Source organism: Vulpes lagopus, chromosome 11, assembly GCF_018345385.1.
Source record: "Vulpes lagopus strain Blue_001 chromosome 11, ASM1834538v1, whole genome shotgun sequence".
In the NCBI taxonomy this organism is placed as follows: Eukaryota; Metazoa; Chordata; class Mammalia; order Carnivora; family Canidae; genus Vulpes; species Vulpes lagopus.
Window position 1 is genome coordinate 96591216 of NC_054834.1, and position 27183 is coordinate 96618398.

General features: G+C 38.0%; 1 protein-coding gene across 15 annotated transcripts in view; it reads left to right on the forward strand.

Annotated features, from left to right (window-relative positions):
• RAPGEF4 (Rap guanine nucleotide exchange factor 4) overlaps nt 1–27183 on the forward strand; it is a 284560-nt gene that overhangs the window by 175788 nt on the left and 81589 nt on the right. For 12 of the 15 annotated variants that reach the window (XM_041721890.1, XM_041721905.1, XM_041721891.1 and 9 more), the window contains 2 exons: nt 24133–24186; nt 24494–24600. In XM_041721890.1, coding sequence (XP_041577824.1) covers nt 24133–24186; nt 24494–24600 — 161 coding nt within the window. The remainder of the gene's footprint in view (nt 1–24132; nt 24187–24493; nt 24601–27183) is intronic. The other 3 variants (XM_041721892.1, XM_041721899.1, XM_041721904.1) reach the window with 1 other exon arrangement.

Consider the following 27183-nt stretch of genomic DNA (forward strand, 5'->3'; position numbering starts at 1 on the left):
ACCTAATTTAATGAATAGGTAGAGGGATGTTATTTTAACTGAGCCCACAAATTATTTCTATATGAATCAGTGATTTTAAATGGCTATGGCCTGCTCGAAACAATTTGTTTTCTTAATTAGTTTAATCATTCTCTTTTTATAGTTTCTTATACTACTAAATGGGTTAATAACCCCCTTTTCCTTAAATAATTTAATTTTTCCAGCCTAGCCACAAATTTCCGATTAATAAAGCCTGAAGGATTGAAATAATACCCTAATAGGAGGAAAATGATCTTATTTTATGTAATCCTGTTAAAATCAACTCATTTATTTTAAGTGCCTACTATGTGCCATCCAGGCACATGCTTTGGCTCTAGAGAAGTGAAGTCCAATAAAATCGAATTTTTGACTTCAGAGAGCAAACAGCCTAAAAGCCTAAACAGCTTAGGAGAGAAATAGGTAAATGGATAATTCTATCAGAATGCGGTACTGAGAGAGATGGGAGTTAAGTGCTAAAATTCTCTGTGCATTGTAAGAGCCATGTCACTTGAACACAGAGGATTTCTGAGAAAATGTTTTCATTATTCACCCCCTAACATTCTTCTCTCTCTTCACAAGAATGCAGTTACTGTATAACTCCAGACTATATAAATTACAGGTGACAAAAATCCATATCCAACCACCTCAAAAGCAAACAGGAGGTCAAAAGCAAACAAGAGGTGAAGTTGAGGACTCACATCCTCAGTCCACAGGAAGAGCAGGTGTGGAGCTGGCTCTCTGCTAATAGAAGCCAAAGGCTCTACTTGCTACTACTTCTTCCCAAGCCTGGAAGCATGGCTGCCACTGGTCCCTAGTTTTTCCCCTTCCTTACACTTAGAAAATCCTAGGAAAAGACACTGGCTGATCCAGTGGGGGTAAAGCAGCCCCTCCACCCCAACTCTGAACTAGTGTGCGTGAGATGCCACTGTGTGCTCAGGTCTGAAAATGAGGAGAAGATCTGTGCCCAGAAGAAGGGGGAACAGGAAATAGTAGCTGTTCCTCCTCAGAGAGGAACATTCAGCTGACTGCTAAAAAATCAGTCCCCCTTCCTCTAGTGTACTCAGATAACAACATAATGCAATCAATATCTCATTTGGGGTTAGTCTTCATCCCTTGTTTATGAAGAAATAGGACAGAAGCACTTATGAGAATAATGTTGACATCACATTTTGCAATAGCTTTGATTGCAACGAGCATTGTGCTTTAGAAATTCCATGCATTCCATTCAGTCGGAATCATAATTTCTTTTTCAATGTCTTCTTAACATGTATGATGTGGAAATTAACAAGATTTGATCTTGTTAAGTCTTTTGAGCTACTTAGATGTGGGTTCTGAACCAGTAGATGACATAAGCAATCCCATTTGTCCTAGAATATTACAGAGATTCTTCTTTTTTTTTTATCTATTTGATTTTAAGTCTTTAAACCCTATGAGCCAAATTTACATTCAGATGAGTCATTGAAGCTTACATTATGTGCCTAAAAGGAAATGTTTATGCCAAGAGTCTCAAATGAAGTCTAGTGAGACAGTGAATTTTTTAAATAATAGTTATGTTTTACTGATCATAAGTGTAATAATGCTTATGTTGAATATTTGGAAACATAAAGGTATTTTTAAAACTCTTCCATAGACACCACCAGCTAGAGCTCTGTGTGTTTCTGTATTTAACATATACAAACAAATATACATATAGAAACAAAATTCAGTTCATACTGCATAGTTTCATGTTCTACTTTTTTTATCAGATTTTTTAACAGACTTTTTATTATTTAATATTGTCTCAACCGTATTGGAAATGAATTTCCTCTGCAATGATTTTTTTTTTCAATTATCTATATCTTGTCAAGGTTAGGTTTCACACCATCCCCTTCTTTCTGGAATGATTTTTAGTTACCTTGCTGTTTTTCTTCTTTCATTTTTAATGTTCTAAGATTCCCTCTGGTATTTTTTCCCTTCTGTCTGAAGGACTTCCTTTCAAAATTCTTGTAGGACAAGTCTGCTGGATATGAGTTCTCCTAAATTTTCCCTTATCTGAGATGTCTTTATTTTACCTTAATTTCTAAAGGATATTTTCACTGGATAGAGAATTATGGGTTGATAGTTTTTAATCTTTCAGCATTTTTTTGATGAACCAATATTGTTACATTATCATTAACTGAAGTCCATTGTTTACATATCTCCTTTGTTTTTATGTGGTGTCCTCTTTCTGTTCCAGGATCCCATCCCGGATGTCACTTTACATTTAGTGATCAGGTCTCCTTAGGCTCTTTTTTGGCTGCTACCATTTCTTAGACTTTTCTTGCTGTTGATGACTTTGACAGATTTGAGGGATAATGATCAGGCATTTTAGAGAATGTCTCTCAGTTAGGAATTGTCTGATATTTTTTTTCAAGATTAGACTCGGATTATAGATTTTGGGGGACAGACCACAGAGGTATAGTCCATTTTCATCACATCATATTAAGAATACATACTATCAATTTGATTTACCATTGACTTTGATGCCTGGTTAAAGTGGTATTTTCCAACTTTCTCCACTGTAAAGTCACTCTCCCTACACCCCCCTTTCCACACTGAACTCTTTGGATGGAAGACACCATGCACAGCCCACACTCTAGTATAAGGAGTTAGGCCCTACCTCCTTCATAGTGAATACCTACATAAATTATTTGGAATTGTTTTGCATGGAAGATTTGTTTCTCCTCTCACATTAATTAATTAAGTCAGTCAATCAATCATTTATTTATATCAGTGTGGACTCATGAATATCTGTTTTATACTTTGGGTTATAATACATTACTACCATATTTATTTCATTTCTCAAATTGTTTCAGTTTTGGCCATTAAGAGATTTTTTTGGTTGGCTCCTAAGTTTCTTTGACATACTCCCATGATGGCATTTTATTTTGTTTTATGCTTTTTAGACCCTTACTTTCTGACATAACTAGATGCTTGTGTATTTCCTTCCTCATCGTAGTAATCACCATCGCCAAAGATTCTTGATTCCTTTCATTGAAGAATGGTATTAGAAACCAAGATCTGGGTGGTGGGTGTGCTTGTTGCTACTGAGATATCATTGCTCTTTCAGCTGAGACAGTAAGGAAATAGATGTGGTATATTAACCTGTGCATAAAGACATATTTATAAATATTTGTGTATATATCTATATCTAATTACTTATTAATTCACACTCACTTCTCTAATTCCAATCCATTAGCTGGAGAAAAGTCCAGCCTTTTCTCCTTGCTTATCTTTAATTTCCCACTCCAACAGAGAAATCTGACTCATACTATCTACCATCTATTTGTCTAATTCCACTATACATGTATTGTGGTTTCAGCCTGATTACTACCTTTACCCCATGAGAAACATTCTGTATCAGCTAGAATAGAGTGCTCACGTACAGGGTGTTTTGCCTTTAGTCTTACATAATCCACTCTTTTTTTAATTATTTAAGTCAGCACCTTCCCCACCTCCCTTGCCCCGCTCCCTTCAGTGAGGTTATTTCATACTTTTGTAGGATAATCAAATTCTTTTTGTCACAGTCTGCATTCTATCCTGGGATTCCTAACTTCCTAATTATTTTTTTTTTTTACTTTCTATATATGGTTTTACTCCTTGTGCTATAAAGTCCTGTGGGTTTTCACAAATGCATAGTGTCATGTACCCACCTTTGCAGTATCATACAGAATAGTTTCACTGCCCTAAAAAATTTCCTGTGCTTCACATGTCCATCCATCTATACCTGAAGCCCTAGCTATCACTAATTTGTTTATTGTCTCTATAATTTTACCCTGTTCAGAAAGTCAAATAAATGGCATGATATAGTAAGCAGCCTTTTCAGACTGGCATCTTTCACTTAGCAATATACAGTTAAGATTCCATATTTTTGCATGGTTTGAGCATTTCTTTGATCACTGAATAGCATTTATTTATTTTTCTTGTCTTGTTGCACTATCTAGGACATCCAGTATGATGTTGAATAGGAGTGGTGAGAAAGGACATTTCTGCTGTTAGGTTTTTAGTGTAATCATTTTTACCATGTATTTTAACTCTTCCATGACATTATTTGGTGGTAAGTATAATATATATAGAATGGCTGCAAAATATCCCCTAATTCTGATGTATCATCACTTATTTTTAACCATTTATATAGTGTGGGATATTTTGGTTGTTTCTAATTTCTCTATTCTTTAGTTTTATTGTTTTTGAAAGAGAAAAGAAAAATACCCTCCTCATGAAAATTATTGAGAAAAGTAAATAAAATAAACCATGGAAAGTTCTTATTACCATGTCTGACAGAAAACTAACACTTGATAAAATGCTTTGTCTGTTATAGTAATTATTAAGACTTGTGAAAAGTAAATGACTAAGGTAGTTAAGGTAGAGCATGTGTTTAGGGGCAGAGATTCTCCTTATACTTGTATGGAAGCTGGACTTTGGCTCTATGCCACAGGAGTAAACCAACAAGGAGTCCGGAACCAGACTGCTTTGGGTTCAGATGCTGGCTCTGCCACTTCCTAATTATGTGGCCTTGAGCAAATTACTTCCGCTCTCTATGACTCAGGCTCATCATCTAAAGAATGGGTTGATAACAACAGGACCTCTCTCCTAAGCTTGTCATGAGGATTAAATGAAAACATGCATATAAAATTCACACAGCACGATACCTGGCACATAGCATACACTCAACAGATATTACATTCTTTTGATTATACACAAGATAAAGTTGATTTGCCTCCTTTATATTTCTGGTAATATATTTTTAAATTTTCTTAGCCCAAATTCATCAGTACAATCTTTCTTCCTTTCTAATATCAAGATTCAAGGGCCACATTCACATAGCACATTCTAAAGGAGATAATATTTTTTCTGCTCTCCTTTTCCCCACGGATCCCTACCTTTTATTAGCCTTCCTTATGTCAACAGTTCAATTTCAGCACGCTTTGCCAGCTTCTGTTCTCAGCACTGGAGAATAAAACAGAGATGGCCCTCCCTCTGGTAAAAAAAAAAAGTATCAGAAAGTAAACAAGTTACTACAACTAAAAGGACATGCAAAATACCCTAAAGCAGCACTGTCCAATAGAAGTATAATGCTAGTCACATATGTAATTTAAAACTTTTCTGGGGGATCCCTGGGTGGCTCAGCGGTTTAGCACTTGCCTTTGGCCCAGGGCATGATCCTGGAGTCCTAAGATCGAGTCCCGCATTGGGCTCCCAGCATGGAGCCTGCTTCTCCCTCCTCCTGTGTCTCTGCCTCTCTCTCTCTCTCTCTCTCTATCATAAATAAATAAATCTTTTAAAAAATAAAACTTTTCTGGCAGCCACATTTTAAAAAGTAAAAATAAACAGATGAAATTAGTTTTGATAATATATTTTCTTTAACCCAAGATATCTGAAATAATTCATTTTCAATATGCAACCAATATAAAATAGTATTAGCAATATATTTTACAATTTTTTTGTACCTAGTCTTCAGACTTTAAGTGTTTCACACTCATATCCGAAATCAGACGAGTCGCATTTCAAGGACTCAGTGGTCACCTGTAGGACTAGCTAAAAGTTCTAGAAGCACCTAATAGAAGACCTGGGCACCAGACTGTGAGATTGAAGGGTGAGGAAGTCAGGAAAAAGGAAGAGAATGCATGTTAAAGGCAGAGGGGACAGATTGAGCAAAACCTCCAAAATAGAAGAGTTTGGTGTTTTTAAGGGATTGGAAAACATTCTGAGCAATTGGAGCAAGGTGGAAAATGGTGGAGAGGAGGCTGGAAAGGTAGGCAAGAGGCAAAAGTATGATGAGGCTCTTAAATAGCATTTAGAAGTCTAGATTTGTTAGAAAAAGTAGGGAGCCACTGAAGTGTTTTATTTATTTATTTTTAAAAGATTTTATTTATTTATTCATGAGAGACACACAGAGAGAGAGAGGCAGAGACACAGGCAGAGGGAGAAGCAGGCTCATGCAGGGAGCCCGATGTGGGACTCGATCCCAAGTTTCCAGGATCAGGCCCCAGGCCGAAAGCGGCGCTAAACCACTGAGCCACCAGAACTGCCCCGATTGAAGTGTTTTAAATGGGAAAGTGACATGATCAAGACTGGCTCTTTTTAAAAATCACCATACTTCACAGGGAAGATGGGCAAGGGCATTTTCCGCAGAAAACAGTATAGGGTAATGGCTTAACAGAGGGATCATGTGCCAGAGTTGCCAGCTGCCAGGCATATGATCCTTAGCCTCAGCTTCACTATCTGTGAAATGGTAATGCTAAGAGTAGCTTCTTCAGAGGGTCATTGTGAATATCCCATAAGATAATTCATGTGACTGACTTATTTTACTTAGCAGAATATACTCTGTAGCTCCATCCATGTTGTTGCAATTGGCAAGATTTTCATAAGCCAGTCAGAGAAAGACAACACGACATGATTTCACTCATAAGTGGAATTTAAGAAACAAAACAAATGAGCAAAGAGAGGGAAAGAAGCAGGGGGCAAACTATAGAGAACAACCTGATGGTTACCAGAGGGGAGGCTAGTGGGGAGACGGGTAAAAACTTTAAAAAGAAATAAACTTACTACTACCATATGACCTTGCCCCCCCGCCCCCAGAAAAGGATAATTCATGTGAAGCACTTAGCACATAGCATTCAATTCATATTTATTCTTATCTTCCCCTGTGATTGGAATAGTCTCTTATAGGATGAATCCCCAAGCTTTCCTTCTTTCTCTTCTTTTCTGTACTCCTATTCTGGAGGATCCTAAACAGATAAGAAGAGAAAAGAAATGGAACAGCTTCCCTTACCCTACAACCCCAAATCAGAGGAGAAAATCACTTTCACTATGTTGCCTTTCACCCCAGTTTGTGATTACATTTATATCCTGACAACAGCTTTCATATGAACCGTCTCAGAGTTTTCTCTGCTCTATGCCTTCATAAAGATTCCCATGGGCTCCAGCTTTAAAAATACTGTAAGAGGGCACCTAGGTGGCTCGGTGTTTGAGCGTCAGCATTCAGCTCAGGGCATGATCCCAGGGTCTTAGAATCAAGTCCCACATGAGGCTCTCCGTAGGGAGCCTGCTTCTCCCTCTGCCTATGTCTCTGCCTCTCTGTGTGTGTCTGTCATGAATAAATAAAATCTTTTTAAAATATTACTGTAAGATCACAGAGGTTTAAACTCCTAATGATAATTAGAAGCAATTCTCAAAATGGCTATCCAAGTAAGGAAAAGCAATGATATTACCGACTAATAACAGATCAGTTACTTACAGTGAACCATCTAGGGCATTTGACTTAATGAAGTTTTGAAATAAGATAACTTAGTACAAGATTAAGTCACATGGAGAGTGTTTCCATCCCTTCTAGCCAAAACATGTGAACAGCTGAGGCTGTCCCCTTCCTTCCTTCCTTCCTTCCTTCCTTCCTTCCTTCCTTCCTTCCCTTTCCTGGTGCTACACCCTCCTCTGCATTCTGGAGGGAACCCCACTGTGTAAAAAGAATCAAACTTTCAGTCTCAAAAGTTCTTTTAGATTTAAGTGGTAAGACACATTAAAAGCTCAGTCTTTGCTCGGAAAAGATATTTACTTTAAAATGCAGCCTACTTGGGTGCCTGGGCGGCTCAGTCAGTTAAGCATCAGACTCTGGATTTCCGCTCAGGTCATGATCTCAGGGTTGTGAGATTGAGCCCCCATCGGCTCCATGTGCTGCGGGGAGCCTGCTTGAGATTCTCTCTCTCCCCCCCTCTCTCGGCCCCTCCCAACCCCACTCTCTCTATCTCTCTCTCTCTAAAATAAATCTCTACAATGCAGCCTACCATTTCTTTCATTTTAAGCTACACCAAGCAGAAATTTGTAGTGTTTCCAATGCCAGGTAGAGGTTGAGACAAGAATACAGGTAAGCAGTGGAGTCCTCTCTTACTGTCTCAGGTGGGCGCCCAGAGCAGGCCTGCCACCCACCTACAGCAAGTCGTGACTGCATTCCTACATTTAGGCTGTTCTGTTGCATGACTGCAGACAACCCTTCCAGAATCCAGAGCCTCATGTACTAGAAGCAGATGAGAATGAGATACTTGGTGTTTTCTCGAAAAACAGCCCATTAATCACCAAATCGTTTATACTAATTAACCACAGTCTGGCCGAAAGCTTTAATCGCCGGCTATAGTAGCTTTGCTATGTGCACCCGAACATTGCACCTTCCAGGAGATGCTGTGAAAATATGTCCAGAGGGGGAGCTATAATCTTCCTCTTACTTCCAAAAAATAAAAAATGTGTCCACAGTTTAAGTTTCTAGTCAATAAAAGAACACAATAACATTTGATTCCTTCTCATTGTACTTGCAGATGTTTCAAGTATTTCTAAAGCCTTTCAAATTACTCTGACTAAAAAGCTGCCGACCCTGAGGTAGAAATGCCAGGTTTCTAAAGTATGATTAAGCCTCCGTAAGCTTATTATTTCTCCAGTAATAGTAAGGCTTTAAAATTTGGGTTTCTTCTTCTTATGCACACTCCAGAAAATTAGAAAAATACAGAAAGGGAAAAGAAGAAAAATATGAGAGTAATGAAATGTTAAAAGTTTCATATATTGCACTACTTATTTCTTTGGCCTTTTAAGATACACAGTTGGCATGTCTTATTGACACCATCATCCACACTAGTGCAACTTGATGATTAAAAGAGAAAAAGAAAGAAGACTGTGTTTAGGAACCTGGTTTATAAGTCAGCTGTGAAATGAACTGGTACCTTAGTGTAGTATGTATGCTTTCCTGCCTTGTTTTCATATTTATGTTACATGCTTTTTAGAACTTTGATGAATTTTTGTTTTGATGAGCTTTCTAGAAGGTTCAAAAGGTTTCCTGAAAACATTAATAGGTATTTGCTCTTGCAGGAATTTTGCATGACATAAATCACATGGACTGCTCCTATCAGGTTGCTGTGCCTTCAAAGGTTATCAAAATCATTTGTATGTTCCTGTCCTGTATGGGTACTAACATTGTGCTTATTATAGCTTTAGCCTACTGGATTGCTTGAGACAGAAAAAGAAATCTTAAAAGTTTCCAATCAATACAGACAGATACACCTACATGCACAAGACTATAAAAAGTCAATTCAGAACATGATTTTCAATTCAAAGTATAGGACAAAGAACTCTTTTTTTTATGGTAATTTTTTTTCCCTTTCCCAACTGGGAGTTACTAATGCTATTAAAATAGTGCCTTGGGGCATTTTTGCAAAGCATGCATTTAAAAACCAGGAGAACATATTTGTGTTTTCCTGGTAGACATTTTTGTCTTAATTGATTAATTTGTCCCATATTAATATTTATTAGTTTTAATACAGACAACAATGCCTATCTTCCTATTTCTAGGACAAACTGCTTTCCAGAACTTCCTTGATCTAAAGGGCAACTTGAAATTAATGTTTCTCCCTTCCAACCTGAAACACCTTATGTTAGATTTTGAACCGAAGAGAAATGTTATTCCCAGGAGGGAAGAAGCAAAAGGAAAATGATCCATAAATTGAGTGCCAGCATCCAATAAACTTAGTCTTTCCTTGTCTAAAACTAACCTTGAAGCACAAAACTGGAATTTGAGAAATGAAAAGAAGAAAAACTATTTCCATTATTTTCATACCACAACCAGGTGAAAGCTCTGCAGAGATTTCTCCACATATTAATCAAATAAATATGTAATGAATAATCTCTATGAACAAAGCACCAGAGGGATTCCAAGATAACAAGGACACAATTTTTTACTTTAAGGAACTCATATTGTATTTCCAGAAACAGCTATGTACATAACTGTGGCACAAGCAGTGAGATATTTCCAGTAATGGAGAGTCAGGAAATGCAAAGGGGCCCAGAGGTCAACTCAGGACACAATTGATGTCTGTAGGAAATGGATTCCATAGATTTCCTCAAAATCAAAAAATTCAGGAACACTTTTACCCAATCCCTAATCTCCCTAGATTTTAAAATTGTTTCATCTAATACATTGATTATAAATCTTCACAAAGAAAGAAAAATCACCTGTAGTGGGCTGATTTTTTTTTTTTTTTAAGTGCTTTCTGTACCTTCTCAAATTGTATCAGAGGGTGTCTCTAATAGGGCCAATCCCTTTTCTTTTAAAACATTTTGTAATCTAAACCTAGCATTATAACCAAACTTAGCATAATTTACCAGAATAATTCCATTTGGATTCTAATGAATCACCTTAGCACAGTACAGAGGACATTTTCAAATATCCATGGAATAAATGGATATTTACATGTTTTTATTCAGAATGGAATTACATAACATGGTAATTCATTATATGTTATTTTAAGCTTGTTATTGTGTTAAATAATTTTAAGGATTAATTTATACTTAATGGGTTTGTGAAAGTTATTGTTTGAAAATACTTCCAAGTTTTTAAGAGATGGGAATTTTGCCTTTTTTTTCAGGATAAATAGGCAGATGTAATTTTGTTTTTATATTATATAAATACACATTTATACGTATAAATCTCTTCTCTACATTTGGGTTTTAACAACCCAGATTAGTAGATATTTCTCCCTGGGTTTTTTGTTTGTTTTCGTTTCTGTTTTTGTTGGAGAGGGAATGCAAACTTTGGGGTTTATCAGAGTTCAGTTTTTAGAAGTTTGGTACCACAAATTAAAGTTCAAGCATGTGACCCAAACTCTGCCAGTCTTTGCAGAATCCATTTCTTTTGATGAGGGTAGAGGGAAAGTCTGGGTCTTAGGGTGAACAGTAGCAGAGTTTCTGGGATCCAACATGTACAGGTGGTGAGTCTCAGTGATGCCCCATGACAGAGGCCATGAGACTGGGCCAAGGGAACCTGCAGTGTGATTTGGGCCTGGTTCCTGGCTGGGTCATCTCAGCTTGTCTCTTGGCTCTTCCAGAGATACTCTGAATTTTTTATTATCCTATAATAAATTCCTTTTCTTCCTCAACCATCCAGAATAAGGACAGAGACTGACATACACAGCAAATTGCCATTGATATTTAGATTCACATTGTAAACACTCCTTCATTTTCAAATACTAATTTCATAAATATTGAATGCGTTTACTTTTCACCTTACTCCCTGAGGAGGATGATATAAGGATTATGTTGTGTTACACCTATGCTTGGAAACCTTATTAAGTGTTTATGTAATGAATTTGGTTGAGATGAGTTATTTGTAATTTAGAAATTTTAAAGTGTGTTATTTGTGAATCTTAAGTATATTATTCAAACACCCCTAGAGACCAAACGCATTTTCCTTAATAAATTGTAAGCATTTAATTTTCCTGAAAGGCCCTTGAGTATTTAAAAAAAATAAATAAAAGTGGTTTGGAAATTATTCCTTTAACTAGAAAACATAGTGATTTACTTGGATAATATAAATGTTGTTAGGGTAATGATCTTATGATTGCATCAACTAGACCCAATCTTCAGGAAACACTCACATTTTGTAAGGGATTATGACATAATGATTCAAAGGGTGCTACTGGTAGTCATCTAATTCTCAAATGCTCTAAGTATGGTTCGCAGTCCAGCAGCATCAACATCATTTGGCAGAAATGGAGAATTTCAGGTCACACCCCAGACCAATGGAATTAAAGTCTGTATTTTACTGAGACCCACACCCCAGACCAATGGAGTTTGTCTATATTTTAATAAGACCCCTATGTGATTCATACAGATACTAAAATTTGAGAAGCACTGATTTATTCCTCATTTTATCAGACACAAAACCCAGCTCATTGAAAAAACTAAAGGCAGGGGAAGAGAGGCATTACTTAATAGTCCTCTCTATCAGGAAGTTTCTACTAGTTGCAAGTCATTGAACCCACTTCTTCACGCCACAGTGGCAAAGGAAGCAACCAGTCACTTTCTCCTCAAAACTCCTTCATATACCTGAATACATAAGTTACCCCTTACCAACTCCTCACAAACTCCACACCTGAACATAAATTACCCCTTACCGTCTCTCACAGTTTTCTCTTCACTCACCTACAAACGAAATCTGCTAGAAAGAATGAATCAATGAAGAAATTCTTCCATTCATTCAATAAATACTTGTTGTGTAGCTGCCAAGAGCCGGGGGATAGAACAGTGAACAAAACCAAGTTCTTGTCCTTATGAAGCTAACGTTTCAGTGGAGAAGACAGATAAGAAACAAGTATATAAAATGTCAAGTGTGGTAAGTGCTATAGGAAGAGGGATAAAGAGTTCCAGATGGGGGAGGGGGGGGGGTTTGTAGATAGCTGTATAGTATAGGATGGGCAAAGGATGACAAGATATGCCAGGCTCATCTTATACATTCCTTGTCCCTGGAATCAGCCATTTCTTCCAAGAAGACTTGATTTCAAAACCCAAGATGTTCATTGTTATTGGTTTGGTCATTGTTTTGAAGCCTAATATATCTCATTGTTTTGAAGCCTACTCAGAATTCTGAGTTTTCAAGGACACAGGGATGATAAATTTCGATATCGCATAATTTCTTGTGTGCTTTATCCTTCATTATGTATACAGTAGATTCAGGTTAACACTGCTATGTGTCTACCAATAAACGATTATTAAATAAATTATCTATCATATACATGCATTGGCATACCCAAAAATGCATGCAGGAACACCAAAACAAGGATGAAGTAAGCTTTTTTATGTTCTGATATGAAAAGATCTTTAAGACACATTTAAGTGAAAAAAAGCAGGGTCAGGCCAATGTACACACCATTTGTGTAGAAAAGGAGTAGTGGGCAGAATATATATTTATATTAGCTTGTATGTGTTAATTAATTGAGCATCTTCAACACAAGAGATTTTTCTAAAATGTGTTATGCAAACTTTTTTCCTGCTTTTGAATTGTACCCAGCAAGATTCTGACGCCCTGGCTTCAGGGAAAGTAGAGTTTTAATCATAGTGTTTCTATATTCATTCTATTTTTATTAAGAGGAGGAGGGGGAGAGGAAGAGGGAAAAAGAAAATCTTAAGGGGATTCAATGCAGAACTCGAACTCACAACCCTGAGATCATGACCTGAACCAAAATAGAAAGTTGGACACTTAACCAACGAGTTATGCAGGCACCCCTACATTCATTCTATTTTAAACTGTTAAATATGGGATGCCTGGGTGACTCAGTGGTTGAGCTCCTCCTTTCGGCCCAGCGCGTGATCCTGGAGTCCTGGGATCAGGTTCCACATTGGGCTCCTTGCATGGAGCCTGCTTCTCTCTCTGCCTGTGTCCCTCTGCCTCTCTGTGTGTTTCTCATGAATAAATAAATAAAATCTTTTTTAAAAAAGAAATAAAAAATAAACTGTTAAATAAATGTTAACTTCCATGCCCAGATTTAAATTTGAGGTTATAAAAGGAAATGTCAGGGTGTTCAAGATCTTTTATTAATGAGCATTAATCCCATAAATTTTTGAGAATTAAACCATGCCCCTAAATCTTAACATTCATTTGGTTTCCCAAAAGTGCTCAACATTCTATTCGCAAATTTGGAATAGGTAGATAGGCAGTGCCTAATTCTCACTTTATTGACAGAATTTCTTGTAATGGAAGAGAGGGCAAACAATAAACAAGGCTTAAATTTGTAGAAAGAGGAGGAAAAGGAAGTATAATAATCCATAGGTTTATATTGCCATGAAAATCACAGTTGTGAGGGTAAACATGCCACAATGGACAGTGACCTCTGTGGAATATTATGGTTGACTTATTATGCATCTCTTAGCTCCTATTACTCCTATTACTATAAGTAAATGAAGATTTACTAGTAATATGGTGTATTATCACTATAAGAAAATCTGGGCCTAATCAGGCCAATTCATAAGGAAAAAATGAACCACTTTCTGTATGATCTCAAAGAGAACAATTCTAACTAATAAATATGGATTCCTCTCCAGAAAGTTAGCATTTCATTTTTTGCCTTCAAATACCTGGCTTAGACACACCTCCTAGAAAGCAAACACTCCGAACATCCTATATGTGAAAAGAAAGATTAGTAGCTAATTGAGGTTCTTTCCCACTACTAGAGGAAATTAGAAACAATCTTTATTGTAGATTAAGGCTTGACAGAATCATTCTAAAAACATGTCATCTCGCCGCATTGCATTAGTATATGCTGGAGAGAAACTCGAACCATTTGCTAGCACCTGCTAGAGCACAGTACTCCCAGACCAGTTAACACAAACATCTGGGCAACCTTTCCCTAGAGGCTCTTCTTCGTTCCAGTTTCATGAACTCACCAAGCAGCCTTCAATACACTTGAAGTCTCTTCTGATCTATAAACTACAACCTGGGGCTAAACTATAGACTTCACTTCTATAATTGAAAAGCCACTTTAAAAACATGAATATGCATGTTGATTTGGTTGGACTGAGGAATCTCAACTCAGTGAAATACATACATGAATTAATCTCCTCTCTCCAATAAGCACTCTTTTTTTTTTTTTTTTTTAAGATTTTATCTATTTATTTTAGACAGTGAGAGAGCACAAGCAAGGTGAGCAGCCGAGGGAGAGGGAGAAGCAGGCTCTCCAAGCCCAATGCGGGGCTCAATCCCAGGACCCCGGGATCATGACCGGAGCTGAAGGCAGACGCTTAACCACAGATCCACCCAGACATCCCCTAATAACCACTCTTAACCATTGAGTGGAATACTTTCTTTCTCACTGGTACTTGGCAACCATAAAAACATCTCATTCTTAATCCATAAATTCTTTTGTTTATTTGACCACCAAAAATTTTATTTCGGTTATGGATTAGTCATGTCCATTTTTCTATATTAAGAACTCATTTTTTAGAGCAGTTTAAAGTTCACAGAAAAATTGAAAAGACACAGAGATTTACCATATACCCTCTGCCTCTATACATACATAACTTCCCCCACTATCAGTGTTCCCCACCAGAGTGATATATTTGTTATAACTGATGAACCAGCATTGATACATCATAATCACCCAAACTCCATAGCATATATTATGGTTCACTCTTGGTGTACATTCTAATGGGTTTGAACCCATATGTATATAGACATATATCCATCATCATGGTATCGTAAAAGTATTTTCACTGCCCTGAAAATCCTCCGTGCTTGCCTATCATCCCTCCTCCTAATCCCTGACAACTACTGATTTTTTTAAATTAATCTTTATACCCATTGTAGGGCTTGAACTTACAACCCCGAGATCAAAGTTGCATGCTCTATCAACTGGGAGAGCCAGGATCCCCTGTTATTTTTAATATAGTCTCCAAGGTTTTGCCTTTTCCAGAATGTTGTATAGTTGGAATAATATGTCATACAGCTTTTTCAGATGGCTTATTTCACCTTTTTTATGTGTGGACATAAGCTTTCAATTCCTTTGGGTAGTTACCACAGAGCATCACAGAGCTAGATCACATCAGAGTATGTTTAGTTTTGTAAGAAAATGCCAAACTTTCGAAGTGTCTTTCAAAGTGGCTATACCATTTTGCATTCCCACCAGCAGAGAATGAGAGTTCTGGTTGCTCCACATCCTTGCTGGCATTTGGTGTTGTCAGTGTTCTGGATTTTGTCCATTCTGATAGATATGTAGTGGTATCTCACTGTTGTTTTAATTTGCATTTCCCTGATGACATATTATGAGGAACATCTTTTCTTAATCCTATTTGCTATCTGTGTATCTTCTTTGGTGAGGTTTCTGTTAAAGTCTTCAGTACATGTTTAAATCAGGTTGTTTATTTTCTTACTGTTCAGTTTTAAGAGTTGTTTGTATATTTTAGATTATAGTCCTTTATCAGATACGTATTTTGCAAATATTTTCTCCCAGCCTGTGGCTTGTCTTCTCATTCTCAACATTGTCTTTCACAGGGTGGAAAATTTTAATTTTAATGAAATCTGGCTTACCAATTTTTTTTCATTATTGTGCCTTTGGTGTTGTATCCAGAAAGTCATCACCATACCCAAGGTTGCCTAGATTTTTTTCCCGTGTTATCTTCTGGGAAGTTTGTAGTTTTGCATTTTTCATTTAGACCTGTAATATATTTAAGTTACTTTTTGTGCAGGAGGTAAAATCTGTATCCACATTTTTTTTGTTTGTTTTGCATGTGGATGTCCAGTTGTTCCAGCACCATTTCTTGAAAAGATTGTCTTTGCTCCATTGAATTGCCTTTGCTCTTTTATCAAAGATCAGTTGACTATAGTTATGTGCTTCTATTTCTGAGCTAACTATTCTGTTCCACTGATCTGTCTATTGTTTTCCTAACTCCACACTATCTTGATTACAGTAGCTTTATAGTAAGTCTTATAAAGTCAGACAGTGTCAGTCCTCCAATTTTGTTCCTCTTCTTCAATACTGTGTTGGCTATTCTGGGTTTTTGCCTTTCCATATAAATTTAATATAAGTTTTGTCAATATCTACAAAATAACTTACTGGATTCATTTTTTAAAGATTTTATTTATTCATGAAAGACACGAGAGAAAGGCGGAGACACAGGCAGAGGTAGAAGCAGGCTCCACGCAGGAAGTCTGATGCGGGACTCGATCCCAGGAACCCAGGATCATGCCCTGAGCCAAAGACGCTCAACCACTGAGCCACCTAGGCACCTCTACCAGATTCATCTTTAAAACTTCTAGCTTTTGAGAAGCCTGGGTGGCTCAGCGATTGAGTGTCTGCCTTCAGCTCAGGACTTGATCCCAGAGTCCAGGATCGAGTCCCACATCAGGCTCCCTGAGGGGAGCTTGCTTCTCTCTCTGCCTGTATCTCTCTCTGCCTCTCTCTGTCTCTGCATCTCTCATGAATAAATAAATAAAATCTTTAAAAAGAGAACCTTCTAGCTTTTGTCAACATCTAGTCTCTGAAGAAATGTGACTGGTGGGTAGAAATGTGTGGTCTGCTTTCTTCCACATCTTCCCCTTTCTCCTCTGCCTTCTCTGTGCTGGTCGATGAGGGAAGGAAGGAAGACATTTCTTTGGTAGAGTTTCTATCTTTCTGTTTACATTACCCAATCTATTATCGCATATTGTCTACTTTTTATTAGTATTACTAATGAAATACAATTCCATTGTTAATGGACTAATCATAGTTAATTTAAATTTTCCCTTTGACAATTCTAAAACCTAAGTCATATTTGAGTCTGGCTCTGATGCTTACCTTGTCTCTTCAGACTCTTTTTCTTGCGTTTAGTATGCCTTGTAATTTTTGGTTGAAAGCCAGATGTGATATACTGGGTAATAGGAACTGGGATCAATAGGTCGATAACGTGAGGTTTTAAGGTTTTATGTTAATCTAGCTAGAAGCTGGACATTGTTTAATGTTTGTTGTAACTATAGATGCCAAGTCTTCAAATTCCTCTAGTGTCCCGTTTTCATCTCTGTTGTGTTCGGCTTCCCCAAGAACTCCCTCCTTAGATAGAGTCTGCATGTTGTAACTCTTTTGGCTGTGATCCACTGTTTTTATACTGGTATGTTGGGGGCCTGTGGGGGAAGGGGAATGCCCTGTAATGTTTTCATTAAGCCTCAGTCATTTAGTGGGTTTGTGTCCCTGCACTGTGACCCTCAGAGCTGTTTCATAGCTTCTTTTTCCTCCTTAGGTGAGAGAGGAAGACTAGAAGGGGCTAGAGTCAGAAAAATGCCCTTACCCCAGGTGAGGTAAGACTCTAGGAAAGTCTTCTCCCTGGAGAGTATGCCTTTGTCATGGAGAATGCTCTGGGTATATTTCACAGTGCACTCTCTTTCCTTCTGCCAGAACCACTAGATCTTTCTTGGCTCTTCATCATGAGAACCTGGTGGAGTGCCAGAAGGTAAAACCCATAAAAGTGTAGGGGCCCACCTAAGATTGCCTCCCCCAGGAGTTTCTCACTCTTAAGGCACCCCAGCAATTCATCAAAATTACCACTCTGAAAACATAAACTGAGAAATATTAAAGAGATTTTTTGAGCAAAAATTGATTTGAATCTGGCAGCACCAAACTAACAGTGGTCAAGAGCAGTCCACTGACAGGATCTCAGGGAGATACTTTTATATAAAATGGTAAAAGCAAAGTAGGGAGATTATGGACTCACTCTAGTTTCAGACCTAGTTGGCAGTTTGATTGCTTGTGCTTAGGTTTCAATCTCGTAACCTTGAAGCATGTATAGGCTTAGATTTTGGTTTGCTTAAGTAAGCAGGCTGCCATGGCCTTCAAGCCATGTCCGCCTAAGCCTTTCTCCTTTCACTGAACATCATTTGAGGATTCCTACCAGTCTGTGGCTTCTGTTCCAGGTGGGCTGATCGCAAGTGTGATCCTGGGTTGCCTTGTCTCTCTGGACTTGGGGGCAGCAGTTTGCCCTGTGATCTCCATTCCCTGGTGGGCCCAACAAAAGTCATTTTCACTTTGTTTAGCTTTTCTTATTGTAGGGACAGGAGTAGCAACTTTCAATCTTTTTACATGTAGAAGCTGAAATTGGAAATCCATAACCCAATTTTGAACTAAGAACTTTAAAAAAGACTTTTTTTTAATGGCGTACATATGGAAGCCAAAGAGGTCTATAGATGGTTCTGTCATTATTTAACAAGTGGAAAAACTTACATAGTTATTTCAGAGTGGTGAAATCTGTTTATAAGTCTGACTTCGCCCTTTCTTTAATTTCGTCTAGTCAGCCAAAGAGTGCTGACATAGATGATAATTATTATAAGAATGAGACATACATTTGCAAGAGGCCTTAGTTGTATTATTCCAAAATGCCAAGGAATGTAACTCCTAAGAGTATATCATTTTCACGAAAAAATTGAATATTATTTCCCCCAGCTCCTAGAGATTTCCTCACTAGAAATTGAAAAGGGGAATTTAAAATCCAGAATATTGTTGCTTTGATTCATTGACTTATATTGCCTCCCTCATTCTTTATAATCCACAGAAGTTTTGTTTCCCATTAAGATCGAGAGCTCATTCAGACCAGGTACTTTATGAGCCACTACTTTAGCCTCTCATGTTGCTTTGCACACAACACACCCGTAAATACTTGCATTAAATTGGATGTAGACTTACGTGACTTTTTATTGCACTCAGTTGCCAGAGTTCTGCCGTGAGCTTTGTGTCCCAATCTAGCTTGTTATGCTTATCTCTTGGCTTAAAATGTTGTGCCTGCAAAAGGCTTCTGTGAGCAAACACTCGAGTAAAATGAATTACCCCCTTTCAAAAGGGTCTGAATATGGTTTTTCTCAAGACCTATTACTGTGCCTTATACCTCATTATAATCTACTGGGGAGTTATTGTGCATTTTGTAATGGAGGCTAAATTCCTATTTTTCATCACCTGATTAGTATTTCTGAATTGGCTCTGGTGCCAAAAGGAATATTTTCCCTTACTGTTTCTCCTTTTCAGTAGTAATATAAATATAATAAAAAGCAGTAGAATGCATCCCCTCTCCAGAAACAAACAAAAACCAATTACGGTCAATCCTGAGGGAAGTCTTCGGTGGAGAAAGCCAAGAAAAGCAGAGAGAAAGCTGAATACCTCTGCCTTTATCTGTTCTCTCTGCCTAGCTTTTTAGGATCATATTTTCACAGACCAATTTGGATTCTTTCATGCCCAGGTGGGGAAGAAAAATTTTTATCCTCAACACATGATTGATGTGTTGAAATGTATGCAATTTCATCAGAGAGGGGTCGGTTCCTTAGAGCTTGTTTGTGATGTGTGTTTTCTGGCTATAGGACAAAACTTCGGGCAGCCCTAGAAAACAGACCAAGGAGGCATTAATGAAGGCTCACCCTGCTAGCTCACTGTCCACCTTCCTTCCTTGTGGTCCAACAGGAAGAGAGCCTGGGAGATGCGGCAGCCCTGTCACCGATCCGTGGCCACCACTTCCACCCTGCCGTGCAGGTCCTGGGTCTGCTTGTCCTTCAAGCATTTCTCACCCGTCCTGTACTCAGCTGTGCATCACAAGGAGGACAACTTTTGCAGACACCATTTCCCAGGCTCCTCTGGCCACAGTTTTGCTTTTAGGGCTGGTTTTCCCTCTTTGATCATCTCACTAATACCACCATGATTCTCTTCTCTCCCTCTTCTGTGTAACCTAATCATTTATAAATGAAATTCTTTGCCTCATTTCTCTGGGTTCTGGCTAGACAGAGATTGAAGGCAGGAGGGTTCTTGCCCCACTCTTGGCACCGGGGCTCTACTGCTAGGACATGGAGGCCACCACAGTTCCTGCTTCCACCAGGATGCCCAACTCAGGTTCTGGTCCCTCTGGCCTTCCACTGAGGGCTTCCTTCTTTGCTGACATCTGGTTTTGGTTTCTCAGACACCTGTTTGCCTTCACAGCTCCTCCATCATCCATAAAACCAATTCCCAGCATTAAATTCCCTTTGTGGGAAATCCTGAGTGGTTTCGTTGTCCTGCTTATTACCCTTTGGCTGCTACCTGTGTCCTTGATACATTTGTCTTAGCCTTAGTAGGATAGCTCCTCAATACCAAATGTTTTATTGTCACAAACATGCTTTTTAAAAAGTTAATTCAAACTAAGCATGATGCATTAATTCATAGTGGATCACTGTGAATACTTATTGCTGAAAACTCATAAGTTCAAGTCTGATACCTAATAACTTAGAAGGCCTTAGATGCACTTTTTTGATGGATTTGAATCAAGCAGAACATTATCTTTCCCAAAGGGTGAGCAAAGATGTCTTTCAAAGAGAAGTGCAGGTGGGAGGGGGTCATTGTACCTCCCATATAGACACTGGACTGGGATAGACTTGGATTCAACCCTGAGCACTAACAGATATTAGCTGAGTGAGCTTGATCCCTACGTGTGTCTGGCCCTAATGTTCTCCATAAAAAATGAGATAGCATAGATAACGGTGTACATGTGGACAAACGCGTAAAAGGCCTGACATAGGAAATGCTTGGTCTTGCCTTCAGGGCTTCTTTTCTTGTTTTGATTCTCACTAATATCACCATGCTGCTTCTTTCCCTCTTTTATTTAACCTAATCGTTTGTAAAATGAAATTCCTTTCCTTGTTTCTCTAAAGCACAGCTAAGGTGAAATTCTTAAAAAGGAACTTTACGTGAAAGCCAAGGGAAACCAAAAAAGGAAATAAGCGGATCCAAAAGCAATAAAGCCATGCTCATAATGGAGGGATCCCTGAACAGGCAGTGGCCACTGACTGATTTTGTTTCTCAGGGACCTGGACTGCCTGTCGTGGATACCCTCTGTCTCACCACCTCTGGCTGTTAGGCATAGAGCATGGATTCTCGCCTAACTGGACATAGTGTTCCTTTCAAAGACAAATTTTTATTCCCCCAAAATAAAACTTTCCCCGCTTTCACCCTGCATGGGTTCCTTGGAGGTTTTATTTAAATAAAAGGACTGTCCCATTCTCAAAGCATCCATTCATTGTGTTACCCCTAAACCTACAATCTTTGAGCCAGGAAAAGGTTCTGAAAACGCTGCCTTTCAACAGATTAAACAGTCTCTGGGTCCTGGAACCAGTACTAGGATTATCAGGCTGAATGGCAACCTTGCGTACATTTTACCTCTTTAGAAGTTGCAAATCAAAGGAACAATTCTTGTTGAAGCCTGATGCTTCCCTTGCTTTCGTAATACTTTCTTTTGAGGACTCCAAGGAATCAAAAAGGGAGCTATCCAAATTAACAAACCTAGGGACCACTTTTGGCATTTTGTTCAAATACAGCCATCTCTGTAGAAACAAATGAAAAGATTCAGTCTTCAAATAATGTTTGATTGTACCTACCAAAGAATAAATATTCACCAGTAATCCTCAAGCATGGGCATCTTCTTGACCTCTCGCCCAGCCAGGATCTCAAATACTACTGCAAAAGAAGGTGAACTTTTTCCTAGGAAAGCAAAGATTGCCTCAGAAGCTAATCCCACATCCACCTACTGTAGACCACATACACCTGCACCTCTTTCTTTGAAGACAGGAAGAAGAAATGTGTTTCTATTATCTTCAAGAATAACCAGAAGCTTCTACAATTTACATACATTACCAGGAGTAGTCCTAGACATATAAACCAAGCTGTGTAACATAAGGAAGTGGGATACAGGACTACTGGGAACTCACAACTCAAAAATAATCAGCATGTTTTAACTGCACACATTTCCAGGGCCCTGGTGCATGCTGGTCTGGAGCTTTTGAACTTTTTTTTTTTTCAGGTGACTTGGGATCACACAACTCTATCTTCTTTGAGGAAGTAGTACAAACACAGGGCACGGCTGCTCTCCCATCTGAAGGTCTGCCCTAAGGGAATGTGGGCTATTTCTGGGCAAAGACAGTCTCTGTTTAAAGCTCCTACTGTATTGGCCCAGACTGACATTCCTTGGTCTATGGTGGTTGTAAACAGTATGCTGCTAAAATACTGTAATATTGCTTGACGCCTGTGCTCTAGTGATTTCAAGAGGAGAAAATAAAAGTCTCCTTGATGTCAGGGAGGTGATGGAAATGTTTAAGTAAGCCAGTGAGATTTCAGTCATTCAAAGTAAATCTGCATCTCGTCTGTCCTTCTCTTACAACTTTGTATTCTATACCATTTCCTTAATTCTATAATAATATAAAAGTCATAACTCATCTGAAATTTGCTGTCGATAAAAAGAAAGGCATATATTTATACATGTATATTTGATTTTTGGTATGTAAATTATTTTAAATTAATATTGACTTTTACTTCCTCCATTGATTCTATTTTTTAATTAGGATGAGAGGGAAAATCTACCAATTCATTTTGAGTGTAATGGCTTGAATTTGCAAAAAGTAGGATTTTTAGTATTAAGTGTAATAATGTCTACATTAGGTTTTGTTTTGTTTTGTTTTGTTTTACTGCTGTAACAAATTACCACAAGCTTAGTGGCTTAAAACAACCCAAGTTAATTAATTCTACAGTGCGTAGGTTAGAAGTCTGAAATGGATCCCACTCGGTTAAAAATAAAGGTGTTGGCAGCCATTTGCTTCTGAAGGTCCATATATTGCTTCATCTTTTCCATCTTCTAGAGGCTACCTTCCTTCCTTAGCTCTTGGCCCCTTATATCAGCAAACCCATCAAAATCAGGCCAAGTCTGACTCATGCTGCTGTCTCTCTGGTTAGAATGCTTTTGCCTCTCCCTTCTATCTTTTAAGAGCCCATATGAGCGCACTAGACCTATGAGGAAACACCAAGATAACCTCCCTAATTTGAGCCTTAACTTAACATCTACAGAGTCCCTTTTGTTGTGTAATCTAATATAGTCACAGGTTCTGGAGATAAGGATATGGACATCTGGGTGGGGGGGGCATGATTCTGCCTATACAATCTCATAATTAAATGCACCGTCATCTCCTACCTTCTGGAAGTGGCATAAACCATGTTGTATTGATGGTTTTACCACCATGTTTGACCACTCATATCTTTCTCGTCCATTTGGAAATGCCATTGCCAGATCTTACAGAGAACTAGAGGGAGGGGGCGTTGCTAGGACTAATGGACCTACCTGTGTAGCTGTGTACCAAGGCATTTTCCTGGGATCCCAATTCAACAGCTTCATCTAAAGAACGTGGATAATGGAGGGGGCCTCATACAGATCCTAGAGCTGCACTGACAGTCACGGAATCCCCAAAGCTGTATACCACTTTGCAAATGAAAGAGATGGTACACTAGCTGTTCCAGTGGGTTCTAGGAACTTGAGTACATAAAACCACCGAGAAGTTATCATTTAGCAATTAAAGCTTTTTTCCAAAAATACAGATTGCAGAAAAAGAATCTTAACTACACGACAGAGGAAATGAAATCGCTCATTTTCATTCTAAATCAATGCTTTATCCCTATCCCCTGAGATGGGTCATTTTTAATCTCCATACATGTTTATCTTGTTTTGCTCTTTCTTGTGCTCTGATGTTTGTTATGCTTTGAGTAGATATTGATTCCCTTTTCATTAAGGCTGCAAACATCTAATCATTCCTGTTTTTTTTTCATTTTTAATAATTTATATTTAAATTTTGGCAAATTGAAGGTCTAATTTTGCCCTTTGAATGCCTCTGCATTCAAGTTCTTCAGGCAGATTTTATCCCTTCTTTTTTTTAATTCTATTTTGAGTTTTATAAAAATGGATGTTTCTTATTATCCCCCCAACCCATAATTTTCTTTAGCGAACTTTTAGTTTAATTTTCTTTTGCCTTAACATTTTATTTTTCAGACACCTCTCATTGAACCTCACGTTCCTCTTCGTCCTGCTAACACCATTACCAAGGTAATGGGATGTAGGTGGGTTGATGAGCCATCAGAGCTAGCTTCTTAAGTAACTACTGGAGGTGGTCAGTATGTCAGAGCATCACGTCAAGAAACTTCGGATACATTTTCTAGACACAATAAATATTCAGTGTGTTTCAGTTCTTAAATGAAACAGTGACATGTCAGACAAGTGAACAATGTAAATGCGTGAATGAGTTGTATTTTTCAAGCCAGAGTCAGAAAGTGATTTAAGTATTCATCTGATTTGTTTTTCCTTCTATAAAATCTCCTTCTTCTTCCTCTTCTTTCACCTCATTAAAATCCAGGTCCCTTCAGAGAAGATCCTCAGGGCTGGAAAAATTTTACGAAATGCCATTCTTTCTCGAGCCCCTCACATGATAAGAGATAGAAAATACCACCTAAAGACATACAGGTATGTGCAATCATCCTAAAGGCTATGGCCGCCTCAGATTCATGTCTAGTGAAATTGGAACAACCTTATGTTTTCTTGTGTTTGTATCCATGGCAGCTTGTTTTGTAATCCTCAAGGTTCTGGAAGATCTAAGCTTGTCTTTGATCCCTGCTTAACTTTAAGTATCATTAATATTCTGAGAAGTTATTCCTAAACTAATTTGCATGGACATTGGTTTAATTATGATAGAAGAAATTTTTTTAAATTTCTGTTTGCTAGTGTTTTTTTTTTTTTAGGGAAACTATTAGATTTAAATGAGACTCAGCTAACATTTACTGAGCATATATTTGTGCTTGAAGCCCTCTACCAGACCATTTTCCATATGTTACCCTATTTCCCTCTCACAACCCTGCTAGGTAGGTGTTAGGCCACTTTTCAGATGATAAACCTGATGCTTAGAGAGATTAAATAATTTTCTTTGTCCAAGTCACAAGTCTAGTGAGTGGTAGAGCCAGGATTTAAACCAACCAACCTTGGTTGATTTCCATGTGCAGTGATCTTTTCATTCATTCTATCATTCATTCATTTCACAGATGTTGGTGCCCAGTATTAAGTACCTACTGGGCACCAGATACTATTGTGTTCTAAGCCCTAAGGATATAAGAGTGCACAAAATTATGCAATGTCCTTTACAGAGTTTACTTTCCACTGTAGGATTTCATTCTAGTATACATATAGTGAGATATACAACTCTGTATCACATCTGTAATCATTTAGAATAAGGACTCATTATAGCTGTCACTGGAGTTAAGAAATTATTTAGTTGAATATTCTGGGATGACTGAACAGTGATAGGTCAACTAAAGATTCATGACTGATCTTTGGCTTTTGATTTTTTTCAATTCAACAAGGATTTAGGAACTGGAATGGCCTATGTATGGCACACAAGCCTTCACTCTCTCTTTCCACCCATGGAGCACCCTCATAACCCTCTTTCAGCAATCACTCAACTCTTGCATTTAGCCTAGACATGATTTCAGAACCCGTCAGACCTGGCATGAGTCAAAAGCCATTTGATTCACATGAACCAAATTCATAAGACACAGTGAAAAGCTTAGAATACAAATTTTAAAGTTATCATAAAAGATATGTATCTTTCTAGTGACTGTCAACTATGACAGAACCTATAAAATTAGACCGATTAACCTATAGCAAACTTTCCAGTACATGTGCCTCAAGATCTGTTTCTTTCCCAAGGACAGAGATGGAAAAACATGGCTTCTTCCTCTTTGGATCACTTTTTCCAAAAATCCACTTTTTCTGCATGAAAACAAACACTCTTCTGTTTGTGCTTGTCATGAATATGTTTACAAGACCAAAACTGACAGTATATTTGTTACATTAATTGGCCTTTTTTTCAATAGAAATTTGGAAATGAGATGGGATTTGAGAAACACTTTGGTCTTATCAAACAGGATACATTCCATTTCTTAAGACATATGCCATTTCTTAAGACACCTAGCCCTTTTAATGTTGATATTTACTAGCTACCATTTTGGATGACTGCATTGGGAACTCTCCAACCCTGGAAATTCATTCCTTTCCAAAAGGAAGACTGTAGTCTCTACACACTGCTATAATTTTAAGAGAAGTAAGGTTTAAAAAAAAATCATGTGTCACATGTTTCCACAGAGAGTTAGAACAGTTTAACTTATTAAGTGAATCTCAAAATCTCATATGAAAAAGAAAAATGACCTTTTTCTTTTTCAGTCTTTATTATTTTTTCCCCTGACTTAGGATGTGACTATGCTTTTCCAAGTGTTGACTTGCATTAGGGAAATTCCATTAAAATATGTCATCTTTTAGACAAAATGGAAACTAGAAGTCAGAAACCATAAACTCTTTCTTGCTCCATAGTACTAGTATTTTAAACCCCTGAAATATAGGTGTCATATCTATTCCACACCCTATGACACAAATTAATGATCTGTCGGTAATAGCCCATGGACTCAACTGGAAGCCGAAGGGATGATTTTTTTTTTCTGGACCGGAGTTTGGGTTCCTTGCCCCATATCTTGTACTTCCCAGTTCCATCTCTCTCCTTCCTACTCTCTACCCACTTTTGTCATTGCCGCAGTATTAGAGCATTGAAGTCTCTTCAGATGTAGTGTCACCTCCAGTGATCACATGCTAAGGTACACTATCGATTCTAAAGTGGCTAGAGGCAGCCCAGTGATTCCATCAGCTGCAAGTGGCCCAGCTATGTATCTTTGTTCTGTATTCTGACTACAGGGTTCTCATACCCTGTACAAAGGCCCAGGTGTTCTGAGATCATCTCAGTTCCTTTAAGTAAAGATAATTAATCGAATTAAAAGCCACATGGAATTAATTTTTTATTCTTTTATAAATTCTCAAATTGGAAGAGGCATGTTTTGACAGGTCATATGTTAAGAATGAACAGTACATAGATGCCTCCTTCACTCATTGAAGTTCTTTATATGAGTATAGACTGTTTTCAGAGCAGCCCTAGAAATCTGATGGCCTTCTCAGTACATCTTCCTTGTGAAATATTCGATAGTAGGATCTGAATCAGGGCACCCCAGG